This window comes from Carassius gibelio, chromosome A3 (genome assembly GCF_023724105.1).
Source record: "Carassius gibelio isolate Cgi1373 ecotype wild population from Czech Republic chromosome A3, carGib1.2-hapl.c, whole genome shotgun sequence".
NCBI classification, from domain to species: Eukaryota; Metazoa; Chordata; class Actinopteri; order Cypriniformes; family Cyprinidae; genus Carassius; species Carassius gibelio.
In genome coordinates, this window is record NC_068373.1 from 15284256 (window position 1) to 15303496 (window position 19241).

The window sequence follows — 19241 nt, forward strand, 5'->3', positions numbered from 1 at the left end:
TCTTTCTTTTTTAAGGCTACTCCTCTTATCGTGCACAACGACTCCCTTACGTTCACACTATATTATCCCGGGACTTATTAGGGAGCTATATCATGCCAGCACTCATACTAAGATAACCCTTACCTGGTCTTATCACCGGCACACAAAAGCATGGGATCAAACAGGCCTCCATGTAATCCATCTCTGTCAGCGGCATTACGGAAATTACCTGTCACAACCATCATGGTCGAGATTGTGTGATTAAACGCCCAAATATATGCCCAGGGGTAGCAGAACATGGGTCTCAGCAAAGTATATTTCAATTGAGACCCACGCCCCCCACCATCACTCATTACTTGCTCAATTCTACATGGACGAATTACGAATGATACAATGTTCTCTCTCTCTCTCTCTCTCAAAAAAAAAGAGGCCCAACAGAATGTGGGAGATCATCACAGACTATTGCTTGTAGCCGCAGAATGATCTTTCATTATCTTTAATTCAGATGGGCAGTGTTTTCTGTCATTCCGCTGGGCTGGTGACAGAGCTGGAATTGCCGTTTCTAAAATAGAGCTGAGAAGTTAAATGGAATTAATCCTTTGTTCACCTCAGTCTTGTGTGCAGGCCACACTTAATGGAAATGAGTTTCTGTGTCTTGACAAGATCGGAGGTGCACGTGGTGACCTGTAGCTTAAAAGAGAACTGCTGTAATTCATCGTACAATTAAAAGACGTTGTCACGTCAAGCTCTCGCTCCCTTTCTTCTGCTCTGCTCAGTTCCACAGAGAAGCTGAAGCTAATTAAATTAATGTTAAGACAAATGTCACATCCCAACACACAAACTTTTTCTGCTTACATACTCGTGCTCTTATCTTAATTGAGTCTGCACACACCTGCACGCATTTACAGAATCTGAAAAAAAAAAAATGGTAAAGTGTTATAATTGCATTTATTTAATTAGTATATGCATCAAATAATGTGTAGTGAGCTAATGTTTTGTACAATGTTTACATCCTGGCAATACATATAAAAATCCTGTTAAGTGTTCAAAGGTAAATGTGTAAAGGTTATTGTGGCTCTATATCTGACTGTCATGGTCACCATGGTCACCTTTATTATCAGGCTTTTTTGCTTGAAATCTGTTCATGCGAGTTTCCAAATGCACTATTTATTGCTGACAGAAATCATTCTTGAGAATTCCAAAACTGTGTGGCTTACATTTTTGTTGAGTTATTTATTTTTCAACTTCTGTTTACAAGGTCAGCTTAAAGGTTCACTCAATTTAGATGAAAGACCTTGCAGAATTGCAAAATGACCTTGTTCTGCGGCATTCTCGGGCAGCTACAGACAGGAATAGGAATAGAAATATTCAAAATTTAATCCCAAGGATTCACTCCGACTCCAAAGGAATATTTTGTCCTTTGAGAAATAGGTCATGCAATATGTGTGGCAATGAAAATGATATAAGGTTAGGCATTAGATATTGATATAATAACTTATTTAGTGTTATTCATATAATGGACTCGATTATGTCAAATTTAACATTTCTTTAATAAATTATGAGAGGAGTGTGAGTAAAAATGTCATCTCATCTTTATGGATTAAAGTATTATTCTATGCCTATCAACTGTTCCCATAATTCTGATTAATACCCCTGTCCGGTTCTTAGGGGAAATATATTCATAGTCACACTGTCTTTTTTTTTTTTTTTTGCAGCATCTTTTTTCATAGTGGACAAATCTGACTTTAAAAATGCAGAGGTCTCAACACGTGTCGTATGGAAGAGCCCATTTTGGCACCGGTTTCACTGTGAACTTTGTGCACTGGCTTATTCCTGAGTGATCAAAGAGTGCCAAACTGACAAAACCCAACCGTCCCGAAGACCGAGATTAGATTTTTCAAGTCATCCAATACACAAACAGCCCTGCACAATAGATAACTTTTTTATTCTTCAAATCCCTTTAATGTCTAGGTCTTCGCTGAAGCGCTACTTTATAAGTTCTGGGGTCAGTAAATAAGAGTATTATTAAACATGGCTGTCAGCAAACCGAACAAGCCGAAGCGGTGGACAGCTTCCTACTAAATTATTTACAGCACGACATGCAGCATGAATTTGTTATTCTGTTTCTTTAGGTCCCGCTATAACAATGCAGAGCTGCGGCGTATCTCTGCTCTTCTGCTCTGCACGTTACACTCATATGCCACCGCTAGCAGCGGGTGGACACAACCAAAGATCATTCGCTTCAGAAGTGCCAATCAATGAGACTATTCAATGAGATCAGTGAGATCCTAGACCATCGTGTGTGCTTGTTTATTAATTATTTGGCTAATTTGTGTTTAACAGTTTAAACAGTGTTCAAATCAATAATAAAAAAAAAGTATTGTGTCTTGTATCTTGAGAGGATTAATTTACAGATTGAGTAAGATAATAAGGCTTGTTTTCAGAACAAAATAAAATAACTAAATTAATCATTTTATTTCGAAAGGATGCATTACATTCAAAGTGGCAGTTAAGACTTTAAAATTGTCACATTGTCATACTATATTGTTGCCTTTTTTTCTATTCAACAAATCCTGAAAAGAAATCACAGTATCACAGTGTCCGCAAAATTATTAAGCATCACATTTTTTCTTTGTTGCATATTTTATTAGCATATTTTAAGATCTAAAATAATATTTGAATGATTTCTAAAGGATCGTGGGACACTAAAGGTTGGAGTAATGACTGCTGAATTAATTCAGCTTTGCTATCACAGGAATAGGTAACATTTTTAAATAGAAAATGGTTATGTAAAACTAATTATATCCCACAATACTACTATATTTACAGTTTTTAGCAAATACTGTAATGCAGCCTTGGTGAGCATAAGAGACTTAAAAAAACATGATAAAAAAAAAAAAAACTTACTGACCCCAGACTTTGCTATGCTATGCATTTCATTGTTTTCTATACCCCACTGGCAAGTTCTTCTTTTTTTCTTGTTTTAAGCATAAGCCCCAATAGAATCTGTTATAATAATTCGTAAAAAAAAAATAAAAAAAAAATAAAAAAAAAACACTGCCCGAGAGAAAAACCAAGATATTGCAATAATATGTGCGTGGCTCCTTACGTCCACTAACTAATACGACATATGTTCACTATGTCTGATTTAAGTTTTTGTCATGCATTGATGGGCGGGAAAAATTGTTAAAAAGATTAGATGACAGTATGGTGAAAATCCAGTCTTGCAAATCCATCAGGCCTTTGAATAGCGTTTTGTTAGGATAAATAGACTGGTAATGTAACGGGCTCCTAGAAGAGGCCTGCGCTGAGAGATGAGCTATTCTCTGTTGCTCCCCAGTGCCATCCTTTTTCTCTGCACGTCAATAGAATGAGAGGTGGAGCAACACTCCCCATGGGCATCGCCTTTTCCATTTGGACTATTTGACACAACACCCTTTCTCCTCGACTATTCAATCTGTGCTGGGCTTTCCAGTGAGCTAATGATGTTCCCTATTGTTTCAAAGGTTTCCTGGCAAATGGCATGTGTGTATATCGGTGTGTGTGTGTCTGTGAGGCGCTAAGCATGCGGGATGCTGGGGAGAGGGAGCTGACGCCCTCTGTGCTGAGCTTGTGTGTGTGTGCCACAGCCGGAGTGTCTGTAAACTTTAAGCCTCCCTCACAGCTTGCATCCTGTCAGCAAAATTTTGCTAATATTGAAGCAAATTTGCAGCAATGGAGCAGAGCATCACGTTGTATTAATAACTAAACTGCACAATTAACCTGTGTGAATTTCTTAGAATACCTTTTCTTCATTAAGATTCCTGCCCGTTAATTACCTCACGGCTCCAAGTGCTTCGTAGTCTCCCTTCTCTAATTACTAGCTGAACTAGCAATGATTTATTAATTGTGCATGATTAGTGTATCTGCAACGGCTAATGCAGCCGCAACATACTTTTGGTTTCACTCAGTCCCTGAGACACAAGCTCTCATCAATCAGAATCAATCAGCGTTTCTGCACGGCTCAGTGGTCGTTGTGAAATGCTCTATTACGGTGGAACGAAACTAGACTGTAATCCATACTATAATCCACAGCGTACCTGCTTCATTATGATCTCACTAAAAACCTTCTGGCTATTACCTGCTTGACTACTAACTACATTTTTCTCAAGGGGACATAATGAGGGGGAATCAATCCGTGATTAAAACAGTGATGATTCTTAAAAGAACAGTTCAAACCAAAACTTCTGCCATCATTTATTTATTTACCTTCTTAACACTTTCTTCCTTCTATGGAACCCAAAAGGTGAATTTTTGAAGAATATATTGAAAAAGCAACACTTCATGTCCTTGATGAGTAGCAAAGGTGTCTGATTCATGGACGAAACCTTCTTTTAGCTCAGATCTTTTCAACGAATCAGTTGATTCAGTTCACAAAACCTGTTTTAAAGATTCGTTTGCAAATAAAATGACACTTCTATATCCATATTCATGAACACACCAAGGGTGGATGTCAAATTTCCCAGTGATTAATGACTGTAGTGTTCATCTTTAGCGTTTGTAATGATATCAGATGAAAACAAAATGGGAACCCTGCATCTGACATACAGCTTACAGACTTAAAATGGCAATATTGGCTCATTCAAATGCATAGTTTAATAATGATTAAATGCATAGTTTAATAAGGAACACTAAATGTCTCATAATGAAAACAATAATGTTACCATTTATACGTTTAAATGCTCATTCACAAATTCCACTGACCTATAAAATCCCATGACCAACAGTGGCAAGATATTAAATTAAATGTCAAGCTCATTTGAGTAAATACTTTTCGAAAAAAAAAAAAAAAAAAACTCAATTACTTTATACCTTGTTTAAGTGTTGTTTAAACAATTGACCCTTTGCTATGAGCTAAGAGTGATTGACAGGCAATCATAACGAAGAATCTGCCATTTTTGTCCATCAAACAAACCAGACGGGAGAGCAGATTAACGTCGGTGGACTTGAAAAAGTGAAAATTGAAAGTGACATGACATTCAGCCAAGTATGGTAACCCATACTCAGAAATCGTGCTCTGCATTTATCCCATCCAAAGTGCACACACACACACACACACACACACACACACACACACACACACACAGCAGTGGACACACACAAACCGTGAACACACACCCGGAGCAGTGGGCAGCCATTTATGCTGCAGCGCACAGGGATCAGTTTGGGGTTCAGTACCTTGCCTAAGGGCACCTCAGTTGTGGTATTGCAGCCCCAGACTCGAACCCACAACCGTAGGGTTAGGAGTCAAACTCTCTAACCACTAGGCCACGCCTTCCCCATGGTGTGTATTGCTGTCTTTCCTCAGATATACGGATTCCTTCAGATGTTCATTCATGTTTATTTCATGTGCCACTTGAACTGAAGCGATACAGTGATCTGTCACGACCAGGGGCGTAGCAAGCTTTTCAAAAGTGTGGGGGATGGATGTGGAGAAAAAAAAACGCAAAATCAGAAAAGGAGAGAAAAAAAAACGCCCACAAAAAGCTTTTTCTCTGGTGGTATAAATAATGTAACAATTTACTGTTTTTAAACATTAAAATAATATACACTTTAATTTCATAGTTCTTAAACAGGTATGCAAACAATATCCCAATAACAGCAAATAGCATTAGTCTAAAAAACGAAATATAATACCGAAAACACTCGACATGTCAACAAAACGATTAACAGAACATCTTCCCAAACACATATCAAGCTCATTTAAAAACCTCTAAAGAATAAACACTCATTCAAAGTACCTGGAAAAGGAAGATGTAAATAACCATAAGTTCCCGCCTCCTCAGCACGAGCTGACCGATAACAACCCAAGAGAAGCGGGACTTAAGGCAAAACAGCCAATCATCAGCCGGTCACACTCAAAGCAGGTGTCATGTTTGAGAGGGAGGGGGGAGGAGGCAGCCGCGGCGAGCACAGAAACAGAGCGGCCAGAGAAACGGAGGAACGAACGACTGACGTTTGTGCAAAACTGCGGAAAAACTGCAGAAAATGTGCGGGTGTCGAACCCTCTCACCGGGAAAAGTGTGGGTGTTAAAACCCCCACATCCCCCACGGGTGCGACGCCCCTGGTCACGACACATTAAAGAGCCACAAAAAAGTATTTATTTTTTTAATTTCCTAAAAAATTACCAAATTTAGACTTTGTTTCATACCAGAAGTAACCTGCTCTGTCTTGTCTGTCGACAAGTTGTCAGCTTCTTCTTTGTTCCATGATGTATTTTTCACTGTGTGAGAGCATGATGTGTGGCGTGACAATGACACGGCTTGTTGGACGTAGCATCAGTAACATGGGGTGGGGGGGGGGTATTACATACATGAGGAGGTTATCTTTTACATTCAATTTTCACATGAAGATATAATTATGATGTGCATAAATAATTTGAATACTCATATAATTCTTCATTTAACACTTCATATAATTTTGTATATTATTTTATTCCAAATAAAGTAAAAAAAAAAAAAGTTGCTGACCATGCACTGAATTTAATCCGGACTAAAGAAATGTAGCAAATATTTGCTTGTGCTTGTCTAGCTTTTAAATCACCTGCACCTAGCACCTTTTTGCACCATGCAGTTTATATAATAGAATATTTTTTTGCTAACATTTTCATGTCTGGATTGAATTTCATTGTGCAGTCAAGAAACATTTTTGTTGACTTGTAATTACTTTATTTTGGCTCTACGCACTTGATGATTTTAGTCTATTTGGAGTGCAACAATTTTCATTTCTAGTTTCAATATGAAATATTGAAATCATTTGTGCACTTCCTAATTAATATTTATAAGCAAAGCTAAGACATCACAACCTGGAAATACCTTTTGCATCCCTACTATCCCTATATAGGAAGCAACCTGGTGTACTCCAAGAGTTTGCGATTTCAGGCGCAGCCACCGTAAGACCCATGTTTCTAGAGGATTTCTATCAACTGGAACAGTAACTCCTATCATCGCCTAAAGGCTCACCTGTAGCCTCTTAATCACTGATGGCTCGTCTGAAACTACATCTCGCTGACAAACCGCACAGGGCTGTCCAACAGTTGCGTGAACCCCGCTAGCAGATATTGTGACTTACAAATTATGTTTGGTTGACAGGGAGGAGGGATGGGGCTGAGCAAAACAATGTCTCTTGAACCTTGACAAAAACACTAAGATGAGTCAATTCATTTAATTAAGGCATCATTCACAGATATTGTGCTGTCAGATGGGCCATTGTGGGCCAGATTTTGGCTCCCATTATGAACCTTTTGGATGTGATGTTTCTCTGACAAAAAAGCGGCTCACCTGCTTTCCACCCAATGCTGTGCATAACATCCAGCTCATTACAGGCCAGAAGACTGGTCAACCTGAGGAGAGAGAGGGGCCTAATGAGGAGTGCGAGCTCTCCAGCGCCCCTCCCTGCCTACACTGACTCCAATTTGGATCCACATGAAAGGCGAGCCAATCTAAGCCACCTAGAAACTTCTTTTCTTGTCTCAGCCCTTTTAGGATATCCCCGGTTTCATGTTATTCTGTTACAGCTGGACAAATCCTTGTTTTGCAAAATGGAATTAGATAACAGAAATAATGAGGATTAATGGTAGCTTGGATTTACAAAAAGGTTTTATATAAGTGTCCAGTCTGAAAGTAAATATGGGTTATATTAGATTAGTGCTAAACCTTTAAGTTTTCTAAGCAATAACACAAGTTTTTAAATTGAAATTTATATTTGAAGTTTTTGAGTTCAGTTTAGTTTGATTCAATTCAACTTCAATACATGTTGTGATCATCTCAAGAAAAACACCTGTGTATATTTTAGTTATAATATTTAATTTTGCTTACATAAAGATATTCTCTGCTAATGTTTTATGTTATGAGACAGACTGCTTCTTTTTATTATAATTATGTATTTATTTATTTATTTATTTTTACAAATACAAGAACCGACTCATAAGAGTTATTCAAGATTCGGTCTGTTCACAATGTATGTTTGTGATTCACCAAAAAAAAAAAAAAAAAAACGACTCATAAGAGATACTTGTTTATGAATCGCACTACATGTTGTTCGAAATGCCATACTATCATTCTGCTCTTACTATTTCTGCAATATCCAGTATGTATACTGAGCATAGTATGCAAACCTTCTGTATGCATGGAATACTCGCATGACTTGTTTGCCAGAATCTGCTAAATATAACTCAAGTACAATAAAATTAGTACAAAAGCTTTATTTGAAATGGCATTTTACCATTCGACTCCTACTAAAACAGTTAATGGTGCTGTATAATCTCTACTATCACCAAGGCAACACAATATAGAAAATAAATGGAACAAAGACGTTGGCCGTCATAAACATTCGTCAAAAACTCATTATGTCTCACTTTATCTGAGGTCAATATTTTTATACAATTTAAATGTTAACAAGTTTCACAGCACCTGTAGTGAACCACTAGCACATTTGAAGATGCATATGCGATATACTGAAAGCTGATTGGCTGGAATGGTTACCTCTGACAATGATTGGTTATACTATACCGTTTAAACACTGAATAACTGAATTTACATTTGGTGGTCAGTTTTTGATTTAATAGTCTGTGACCTTTACCTGATAAAAAACACCATTCACATTTATTAATTTATATATATATTTTTTATTTATTTATGTAAATACACCCATTGGTCACTGTGGCTGCAAACAACTGCTAAATCACTATATTAGAAATTTCCACAGTATCTTAGACATACCCAGAATGCATCCTGTTTGGGCAGGCATATAATGCCCCACTGACGGTGAACCATGAATAGAGTGTCAGCTTGAAAAAGCTGCATTTCTATTATCAAGTCGATGCGATAGTAAGCACCTTGAAGGGAAGGGCTGATATGCGACTGCCCCGCTATCTGGCTAGATCCTAGCATGTGCAGGACACAGCAGAAATCTCAGAGTGTGAAATCAGTCACCTATCTCCAAAATACAAACTCTCCGTCTTCGCCTGCTTCTTCTTTCACAGGAGCCTTCTGTCATTGGGGCCCACAAAAGGCTCTGCTTAATGGCTCGCACAAGTCCATCTGCAGTATTTATTACCTCAATGCACAAGGTATTTTTTTCCTGCAGTATATACCTTTCTGCAGCAACAGTCTGGTCTGATTAAATCAATATCTGTTTCTTCACAGACATTAAAAACCAGACAGGGGGAGAGACTGCTGATCCTGCTCTGCCTTATCAACACAAATGCCCCTGAGAAAGAAAGGAGAACCCATCATTTTTACAACACTCATGCTGATGCTTAAGACCCTTTTCCTTTTTATACTCAAATCTGCAGATTTGTTCTCTCGCAAAGATGCCTGTCAAAATACACAGAGATGCAACTCATAAATGACACAACTGTCCATTGCTGATGACAGAACAACGGAAGTGCATTTAGAGAGACAGGGGTGCATCAGATCCATAAGCATGGCCCACTGAAACGCCCCTTCAACCTTTGAGGATGTGGGCAGGAGGCTGAGCGTGCACCGCAATTACGTATTTCTAATTGAAAATGTTAATCTTGTCACATTCAGGGGCATACAGGGTTAAATTGGTAAAACTGCAATTCACTTAAGGCCATATCTCTCGTCGAAATGAACTGGATGATTAATCCTTTATATTCTTCTGGGATTCAGGGAATATCAGCAATTAAATTAACGACTACAAAGTGTATGCTCCAAGACGGGGGGAAAGAATCATGAAAGACACACACTCATTTTTGCAAGTTGTTTTCTTAATTGTCTCTTTACTGCCCGTGTTTCTCCCTGTCATTACAGAAGCACCCCCGTTAGAAAACTAACCCACGAGATACAGTAGCATTGAGCCATGTTCAAATACAAAATGACTGATGTGGTTCAAATGTATTTATTAAAATATCATCTTTCTACATAGGACACTGGTTGCATTATTTACCCCTTATGTCATACCAAATTTATATGACTTGGAAACATTTTACAATAACATAGGTTATTGATCTTAGTTCATGTTAATGATTCAACATGTTCTAATACATTATTCAAATCCCAAAGTTATGTATGTTAACGATACTTAATTAACCTGAGTTTACGTGAACATAACAATGAACATTGTATTCTTACTAACAAATGTTTAATAATATAAAAAACAAATAAATACTGCAACAAACAAATTGCTCATTGTTGGTTAATGCATTAACTAACACTAACTAATGAGTGGGATATTATTGTAAAGTGTTACATATTATAATATGGGATACTATTGTAAAGTGTTACAATAAAAAAATTAAAGGGGGGGGGGGTTGGGATTGAAAAATATTAATTATTAAATAATATAACGGCAACTCTTTTCAGTATAATGAAAGTCAATTAGTACTGTTATTATCAAGCTCTAAAAAGACAAAATGAGCATCATAAAGTCAAGTATCATAAATGTTATTTATATAATTCTTTACTGATCATTTTCAGTGAATAACAACTTAAATTTCAGTCTGTTTCCCACCTAAATCTATCCTTTGACTTTTGAAGATTCTGAAAAGCTACAGAGTTACTTAAAGCTCTTCCTTAGGTACAGTATGTACAGTATGTATGTATTTATTTAGAAGCTTGACAACCCAATTACATTTACATTTTAACTCCAGTCCTCGTTCACGTTAATTATATAGAAAAGAGCGGCTGGGGAGTAACAAGAGGGTAAATCAACAATGACAGAATTACATTTTTTGCCTGAACTAAACCTTTAACATCAAATGGACTGCAGCATGTCCCCATTTGTTTGAACACAAAACATCATTAGCCCAATCATGTTTTTCCAACTCCTTCCTCTCATTCTCTCTTTCCTGCTTTTTTCCCTCCTAGTCAAGAGGAAACATTCAATATCAACTTGGTCAACTGAACTAGTGTGGGCACCAGAGGCGAGCACACTGCAATTGGTCAGGCCAGAGCTGATATTTGTAGATAAATACCACATCCCCAGAGGTTCTCCTACAGTGAATTATTAGCAAAGCTTCATTGATCTCTCTCAAAATGGCAATAATCTCCAGTTTCATCCGGGCCTTTACTATGGCTTCAAAGTGCATTAGGCTGCCTGGCTGCAATTGTTATCACAAAGGTGTTTTCCTAGCCTGACCGTTTTATCCGAGAGCACGGGAAAGTGTAAGGTGCTAAAGTGATTTTCTTCCTCTCTGTGGTATGGGCTGCTGGTCTATTGTATTTTATAGCCCCCAAATAAAAATCTCCACTACTGCAAAGCTCTAGACCATATGTGTATGGCCCCGATGCTTTTTATGGTGATAAATATACGTATGTAATGAAGGCTGTTTATGAAAGAGCTTGTTGTGGTTTTGCATTTTTGTTTTCTCTGGCAGGAAATTTCATTAGAAAGGTAATGATTTCAGTATATCTATAACAAAGCAGACAATCTCTCAAAATGTCATTGATCTGTGCAAAGTCATCTTTAAATTTCCACCTATTCTTTCTTTGCATTTATGGTTTCATCCCGGTGAGGTTTTCATATATACATATATTCCATTTTATAAATCAGATTAAAACTGTCATGGCCACATCACAACTAGGAGGGGAAAAAAAACAGGCATGGTGGAATCAGATGAAAGGTTTCAATGTCCAACAGGGAATAAAAAAGTTTTGGATTTTGAGCAATGTAACATTAAAGCTTTCAAGTCCTGGTTTGATATCTGTCATAGGCTCCTCTGTCATTACAATGATGCCACTTTGATATGTTGCCAGCTGTAAAGAACGGCCACCTGTCTCCATCAATCATCATAACAGACCGATGAAAAAAGCCACAAACTGTCATTTCATGACAGCAGATAATGACCAACACAACTGTGCATTCAGTATTTGTGAATAAACAGGTAATGACATGGCAGGTCATTTAAATCCATCCTCATGCACTTGTAATCTAAAACCCAACAATGGTGAGTAAATCTCAAGAGGCAATATCCTGGTGTGCAGGATGAGTTTGGGAATAGACTGAGTTTTGGGATTGACAACCGTGTTTACTAACAGGTGTGACTCTCCAATTCTTCTGTTTATACAACAGCTTGCAGTAGCGAACAAATAACTGACGGAAGCTTCTTTTCTATTCTATGCAACCATAGTGACAAGTGCGGTTCAGTTCACACTGCACAAGTTAACCAAACTCCCTATAAAAATGCAAGTATAATTAAACTGTACTGGCAATTTTTAAGGGATAAGATTCTGTTATATAATGTGGTGTCACTCTGGATTTAGATTTTAATTGAGGTAACATTATGCAGAACAGCGATTCAAATTTTAATTTAAGAAGAACTGAAATGAATAAAATATATTAAATTAAATGAAATTAAAATTACATTTATGCTTTTAGCAGATGCTTTTATCCAAAGCGACTTACAGTGCATTCAGGCTATCAATTTTTACCTATCATTTCATAAATTCAAAGATAAAACCCTTTTATAGTATTAGACAGACAGACAGACAGGCAGACAGATAGTAGTGCATGCTGGGATAGTAGTCAGGAATCGCCTGCTCCTCTCTCACATGACTGGGGCTAGTGAGTATAACTCAGTATAATATAATGAAATATAACACCGCTTCTTGTCACAGGTCAGCAACCAAGCCTGCTCGGGGACTGCCATTCCAAATGCCAAAGCCATTCATTATGAAAATGCTATGCATTGATTTGTCATACATTGTAAAACTCTATCAGAAGGGCAATTTCTAAATCTTTGCAGCAATGCCTCAGCGGCTGTGGCATTAGCATCTTTTCTGAGTTTTCAGAGCAACTTGCCCAGGTCCTCTGAAACCAGAGACGTGTTAAGCACTTCAGCACAGTCAATTATATAAAATAAGACAGGATTGAGTATATTAGATAAGAATTATGATATATAAGCTGCGCTCTACTGCAAGACAGCTAATTAAATAAGAACATATTTGATAGCAACTGACAGTGCAGCGTTCTCACCCAGGTCCCATCATTACTTTTAGAGAGAAAGAGGGAATGAGAAGGTGTATAAATACCATATGGTGTGTGCCAAATTGTCTTGCATTAATGTCAATTATATCCACTGCGAATACATCAAATGTTCTTAAGCCTAATTTTCATCTGTTACACAGCTGCATACATATTCATCTAATAACACCTGTAATGTATAAACTCTATATACATACATACACACACACACACACTGTTTTGTACAAAGATGCGCTGCACAAGAAAATGAAACACAATAAATAAATAAATAAATACAAAGAGATGTACAAATTGCTCATGCAAACTGGCATACAGAACCTTCTTTAAACCTAAAGTCTCAGTCTCTCTCTACACACACACACACACACACACACACACTGTTAATTTACATGAAGGGAAAGGGATGCACTTTTATTGACAACATTAAACAAAACCTCAACCAAATGATACTATTTCCTCTAAAAGTACATAAAGTAGCTCAGACAACTGCTCTATGGTTTATACAAGAACCAACTCAAAAGACTTGAGTTTTGTTCAGTGATTTGGTTAATGATTGCTGATTCTATTCATAGCAGTTTAGTTTCTTAGCTATTGCATTGCTTAGCCGGGGCTCAAAAACACTAAATATTTAGTAATATTATCAATTTGATGGCACTGACAATATTGAATAAGAATGAAACTTAAACGGAATTTGACTTAATGATGACACTTTTGTCTATGGTTTAGCTGCTTTATAAGTCACTCATAATTGACCAATTTTGACATTGACACTGCTATTGAACTGAACAGAATTAACACTAAACTGACCTAAGATGAATAATGACACTGCTATCTTTAGTAGAGCTACTTATAGCTGAATTGAAATTGTTTCATAACTGGTGAACTTTACACAGTTATTGAACTGAACTGAATCAACACTAAACTGACTTGAGCGAAATACGGAAGACACTATTCGTCTTAGAGCAGCCTTGTAGCAGAATTTGGATTGGCCTCATACATTAATTATATTTGCATCATTGATTCTATACTGTATATTGTAATGAGTGGGCGGGGCGGGATCCGTGGGAGCGGAGCAAGTGGAGTAAATGATAATGAGCGACACTTGCACACCTCACCAGTCTCAGGTCTCACGGTGGAGCTCTGGAAGAATAAAACGAGGAGTAACGACAGTGAAGGGTTAGAGAGGACCAGGAATGGACTATTTGGGCCCTATCTTGCACCCAGCGCAATTGACTTTGTACACCGACGCATGTGTCATTCCTATTTTGCACCCGCGCAAAGCGCGCTTTTTCCTCCACAGAAGTACGTCGCTAAACTAGAGAAAGAACTTGCGCTCCCTGGGCGGTTCAGCGCAAAAAAGGAGGCGTGTTCCGGCGCAAACAATCCCTGGTGCTATTTTGATGTTCCATTAAACAATTGCGCCACTGACCAGAAAAAACCTAGTCTAAAGTCAGTGGCGCGTTGCGCGTTGTTCATTCTGCTATTTTAAGGGCGCATGCTTGACCATAATGTATAGCGTGCACAACGCGCATACACTTTGCTCATGTAATCTACACAGATGCAACAGTTATTTTTGCAAATCATAAATTGTTACACTAAAAAAATATTAACACATGAGATGACGGAAATCATTATGGTGTGCCACGAAGATGTGAACAAAATAGGCATGCTGCATAAATCTAGCTTACAAATTATTCAGGCTAATTGTAGTAATGAAGGATCAGACCTGTTTGCCCAATAGTAGCAAGACATATATGTATATAAGGACATCTGACAAATTGGTTTGTCCGTCAAGAACCAGGAAAAAAAATCGATGAAACAATTGTGGCTATTTCCTCCCACGCCTGTTTAACCGACGCTATTTTGGGTGGGTTTCTCCCATCCCCATACAACACAACTTCTCTGTCTTTCACTGCTCTTACAAGAACATCAGTCTCCTCGGCTGTGAACCGCTCCTGGCGTGCGCCTGGTAAATACGCCACAATAATAGCAATCCATAATGGAACTTGCGCACCTGCTTTTAAAGGGAATGTTGGATGACGCTCTGATTGGTTTATTTCACGTTACGCCCAAACCACACCTATGAATAATGAAGCTACTTCAGACCAACCCATTTTAGATTTGCGCCGGGCACAAGAGACATTTATCCCGCCGGGAAAATAGCAACAGCGCCGAGACCCGCCCACAAAGTTACTTGCGCTTCGCGCTTTGACACTTGCGTTTCAGATCGTTAAAATATGGCCCTTTATGTTGTTGTTTTATTATGTTCTTTTTGTTTTTTTTCTTATGACAATCATCTATGAGTGCCAGCTGCTTCTACTTCCTGGAGACAAGGAGAAGGTTTGATTTTACACTAAATTCTTCACCCAAATTATTAAAGTCTTTTGCCGTTAACATTCATTTTCTCCACCTGTTTTTTTGTTTGTTTTGTTTTATTTGCTGACCCTATGAGCATTTTGCTGTCCAGTGTCCAATTAATTTCACAATTTCTGTATTGCATTAGTTTTGAATATTTCTCATGGGCATTTCATAATTTTTGACTTTTCAGTGTGAGTTAAATCTCTTGTTTGGCGCACCCCCCCCCACTGCCTCCCAAAAAACCCTGCTTTTATGCCCACCTGCGTATAAGTGCCACACTCAGAACATTTATTTTGGTTGTCGAATAAGGGGCATTTTATTCATTATATAAGCAGAGTTTGAATGGTTAAAGTGTGGCACTTCAAAAAAGAACAGACCATAAGATGGTAAGATTCTTGCTTTGCAAGTTTTGGTGTCACAAAGTTAAGTCGCAATATGTGCCTCCTACACACTGCATGGCCCTGTGGCTCCTCTATTGGTTATCATGGAGGGCAGCCTTTATCAATCAATTGAATAAACTGCTTTCATAGCATCTATTGAAAGACAACTCTGACAAGGGGCTAGAAGTGCCTCCACAGCAGTTTTGCCAGCAGCGGGGGGGGGGGGGGGGGGGGGAGTAAATAGTAAGAAAGGCAATAACATCAGCCTGGACAGCAGCGCAGCTCTGACACTGCTGTTTGCTTCAGTCTTTTCTCTACCTCAGCGATTCATTCCTCATCCTGATGGGCTCCATTTGACAGCAGTGCATAAAAGTGGACCGCTGCTTCTTTTAGCTCCTTTTTATATCTATTTCCTTTATTTGTTTACAGACACAACAGTGAAAGAAGACATGGGGCCTATTTTGCAATTAAGGCTCTGTGTTAAGATGAAAACCCTGTGGCTGAGAAAGTAACTCACACAATTAATTCCAGTTTACAGCCATACGATCTATGACAAAAGTAATGCTGAAGGGTTGATACTAAACCGGATTGTCAATTGGCCACCGGAGGCCTCTTAAAAAGAACAACATGTCATATTCGTAGCTTTACCCGGAATACTCTCTGTCATTATACACGTTTCTGCAATATTAGGCCTCTGGACATCATTCTGTCTTTATTATGTAAAAATAATTTTGGATTGCTCTGAAGGTAATAGCGTATGAATGAATGGATTTAATTATTTAAAATTAATTATTATTTTATTGCATTTGGTTAAATACTGAATGGGTGATCTGTATCGGTACTGTTCAGATGAACCACTAAAGAAGTGAATTTCTTGTCATACGCCAACATAAATGATGCAAATTAAATATTTAGCAAGAACTGTATACTTTTACAGCACAGTAATTTTCTGCTCCTCCTGGGAAATTTCATCCTTGAGTTTTTTCCACGAAACATATTCCTTCCAGGCCACCCATGTTCCAATTAAACATTCAATATTCATTTTCTTCATATAGAATTTCAGTTTGCTGTAGCTGCATGACTAAGTAACTGGAGATTGTCTAGTGTGTTTATCAAGTCTTTTGATTCTGAGCTCTTCTCACTACAGATAGATTCTAAAAGCATGTTTTGACTTTATTCATATTGCAAGTATACTACTGTACTTAAAAAAAATAACAGCATTTATTCGACCTGCATTCATTACAAGAAAATGCATTATTATTATTATTATTACTATAATAATTATTATCATTGTAATTATGTATTATTATTTATATAACAGCAACACATTTTTAGAATTATTAATTGCATTATTGTTATAAAAATAATAATACTGTTAATTTAATAACTTAATAATATATAATATTTATATAGTAAATAGTAATTATATAATACATATATAATATTTATGTAATAATAATAATAATAATAATAATAATAATAATAATAATAATTATTATTATTATTATTATTATTATTATTATTATTATTATTATTATGATTAATGTCGTCTTCCTTATTTCATGGATCCAAAATCCGAAATCAAACAAAAACTCTAGCTGACACATTATGTTAAGGCTAAACTTGTTTCCGTATTTCTATTTTCACTTGAATTGCCCTTCAGATTGAGAAATGTTCAAATGAGATTAATTTCCTGATAAACCCTCACAGTGAAGAAGTCATCAGAGTGCTTTAAATTTATTCCATGGGCAATTAAGTGCAGCGAAATCTCCTCAGTTAGGACTGATTCTGAGTGATAATGGCAGGTGAAGAGACAGATAATGAGAAGGCCAACACACACACGCTTACAGCTCTCTAAGATGACTTCCTGTGCTTTAACCCCGCAGTTATGAATTTAACGTGTCAGGCAAAGCTTCTCTGACACTCTCTACCCCAAAGAAAGAGCAGTCCCGCCAAGAACGAGATGAGAGCGGGATGAAACTTTCAAATGACTGATTGCTAACCGGTATACAAACACAACACAACAGAGCATATCGCATGTGGAGATGTAGGATTTCTGTCCTGCAACAAACAAGCTCAGGCGATCAGACGAGAAAACACATAAACGCCAGTAACAACACTTTAGTATACACTACACAAGCACATATGCACACACAGCAGTCTGCAAACACCAACAAACATGGCACAGTCGGTTACCTACCCACAAATACATCATCATCTTGAGCGAGGAGTCAGGGGCTCTCTGGCAGTGAGGAAACGCTTCCTTACGTAGCTTCTTTTAACTTCTCGAGCTCAGCTACGGCAACCCGGCGGAATCCTTCTTGTTTCCCCTCTCTCAGGCTCACAGTTCTTTTGTATAATTTAGTATATCGCTATAATAGAGCTTATTAAAACTGACACTTGGAGGACGAAGAAGCTACTTCACAAGGTTTGAGATGCTTCTAGCAGTCTTGTTCTTGCTCTTCTTTTTTTTTTTTTTGCTCTTTCTTGCCTTTCCCCACTTGGTCCTCCTCACCCTTTCACTGACAACCACTGCTTAGAAACCAATTCCTGACGTATATATTTAATGAGAAGATCCGTGCACCAAGGAAGTCCAGTACAACTATGCACTCAAAGAGCCAGAGAAAGAGTGAGAGAGAGACTGAGAGAGAGAGAGAGAGAGAGAGAGGAGGGTGATGGTGTAGGTTTATCTAGTACAGGCTCCACAAGAAAGGTACGTGTACGTTAACGCACAGTTGATAGGACGATCCGAAACAGATCTTTCCCCCACAAATAAAAGTTTCCCCTCTAACAAACTGCTGCTCAGATCCTCAGATGCTTTCGTCCGTAAGCTGATGCACAGGGGAAGACATCAGTAAGAAATCAAAAGACTCATCTTCTGTCCTGAGGGAAGGTAAGAAGACAACTTACCGAAAAAACAAGCTTGCAACTTCCTCCCCAAAAAAAACAAAAAAAACTGCAATCTCAGGTCTGAGAGATTCAAGTAAATAAAAAAGCAGAAAACAGGCATGAAAAAGAAGAAAATAAAATAAAGGTAAACTGAGATGGTACAACGGGATGCAAAGGAGACAGAAAGCACCACCCTCTTCTAAATGTGGAGCTTGCACCTGACTCTGCAGCGTGGATGGGATTTTCTCCTCCTCCTCGTCCGGAGTGAATGTGCTGGAGATGAAAGCAGCGTGTACTGAGGCCAAGGCCTTCCCGCTCGGGTTGCTCTGGCTGTGACGCACTGGCTGCCTCCTTACAGCTCTTTTCTACAGCCATCTGCTGACTCTACCACGCTACTGCTACCGTGAGACCAGACACACAGCCAGCAGCCAGCTACAGCGCTGCCGTAACCAACTAGAGAAGCACATACTGTACCAGGCTAAAACTCATTACTGTTGTTTAGAAGAGGGATGGGGTTTTAAATCAAACACTGCTATTAGAGAAGCAGAACCTTTTTGTAAATGGATTTCAAACCAAGAGGGGACAAAATGGAAATATGAGCAAGGTCCTTTTTTTTTTTTTTTTTATGTGTGTGAGACACAAATGCA

General features: G+C 38.0%; 1 protein-coding gene across 3 annotated transcripts in view; it reads right to left on the reverse strand.

Annotated features, from left to right (window-relative positions):
* LOC127948715 (RNA binding protein fox-1 homolog 1-like) overlaps nt 1-19241 on the reverse strand; it is a 252507-nt gene that overhangs the window by 130098 nt on the left and 103168 nt on the right. Inside the window, exon 1 of one of the 3 annotated variants that reach the window (XM_052545402.1) lies at nt 17906-18845. The exons of the other annotated variants lie outside the window; for them this stretch is intronic. Within the exon in view, the coding sequence (XP_052401362.1) occupies nt 17906-17923 (18 nt within the window). The 5' untranslated portion in view covers nt 17924-18845. Of the gene's footprint in view, nt 1-17905; nt 18846-19241 lie in introns of those variants that run through there. 3 annotated transcript variants of the gene reach the window in all.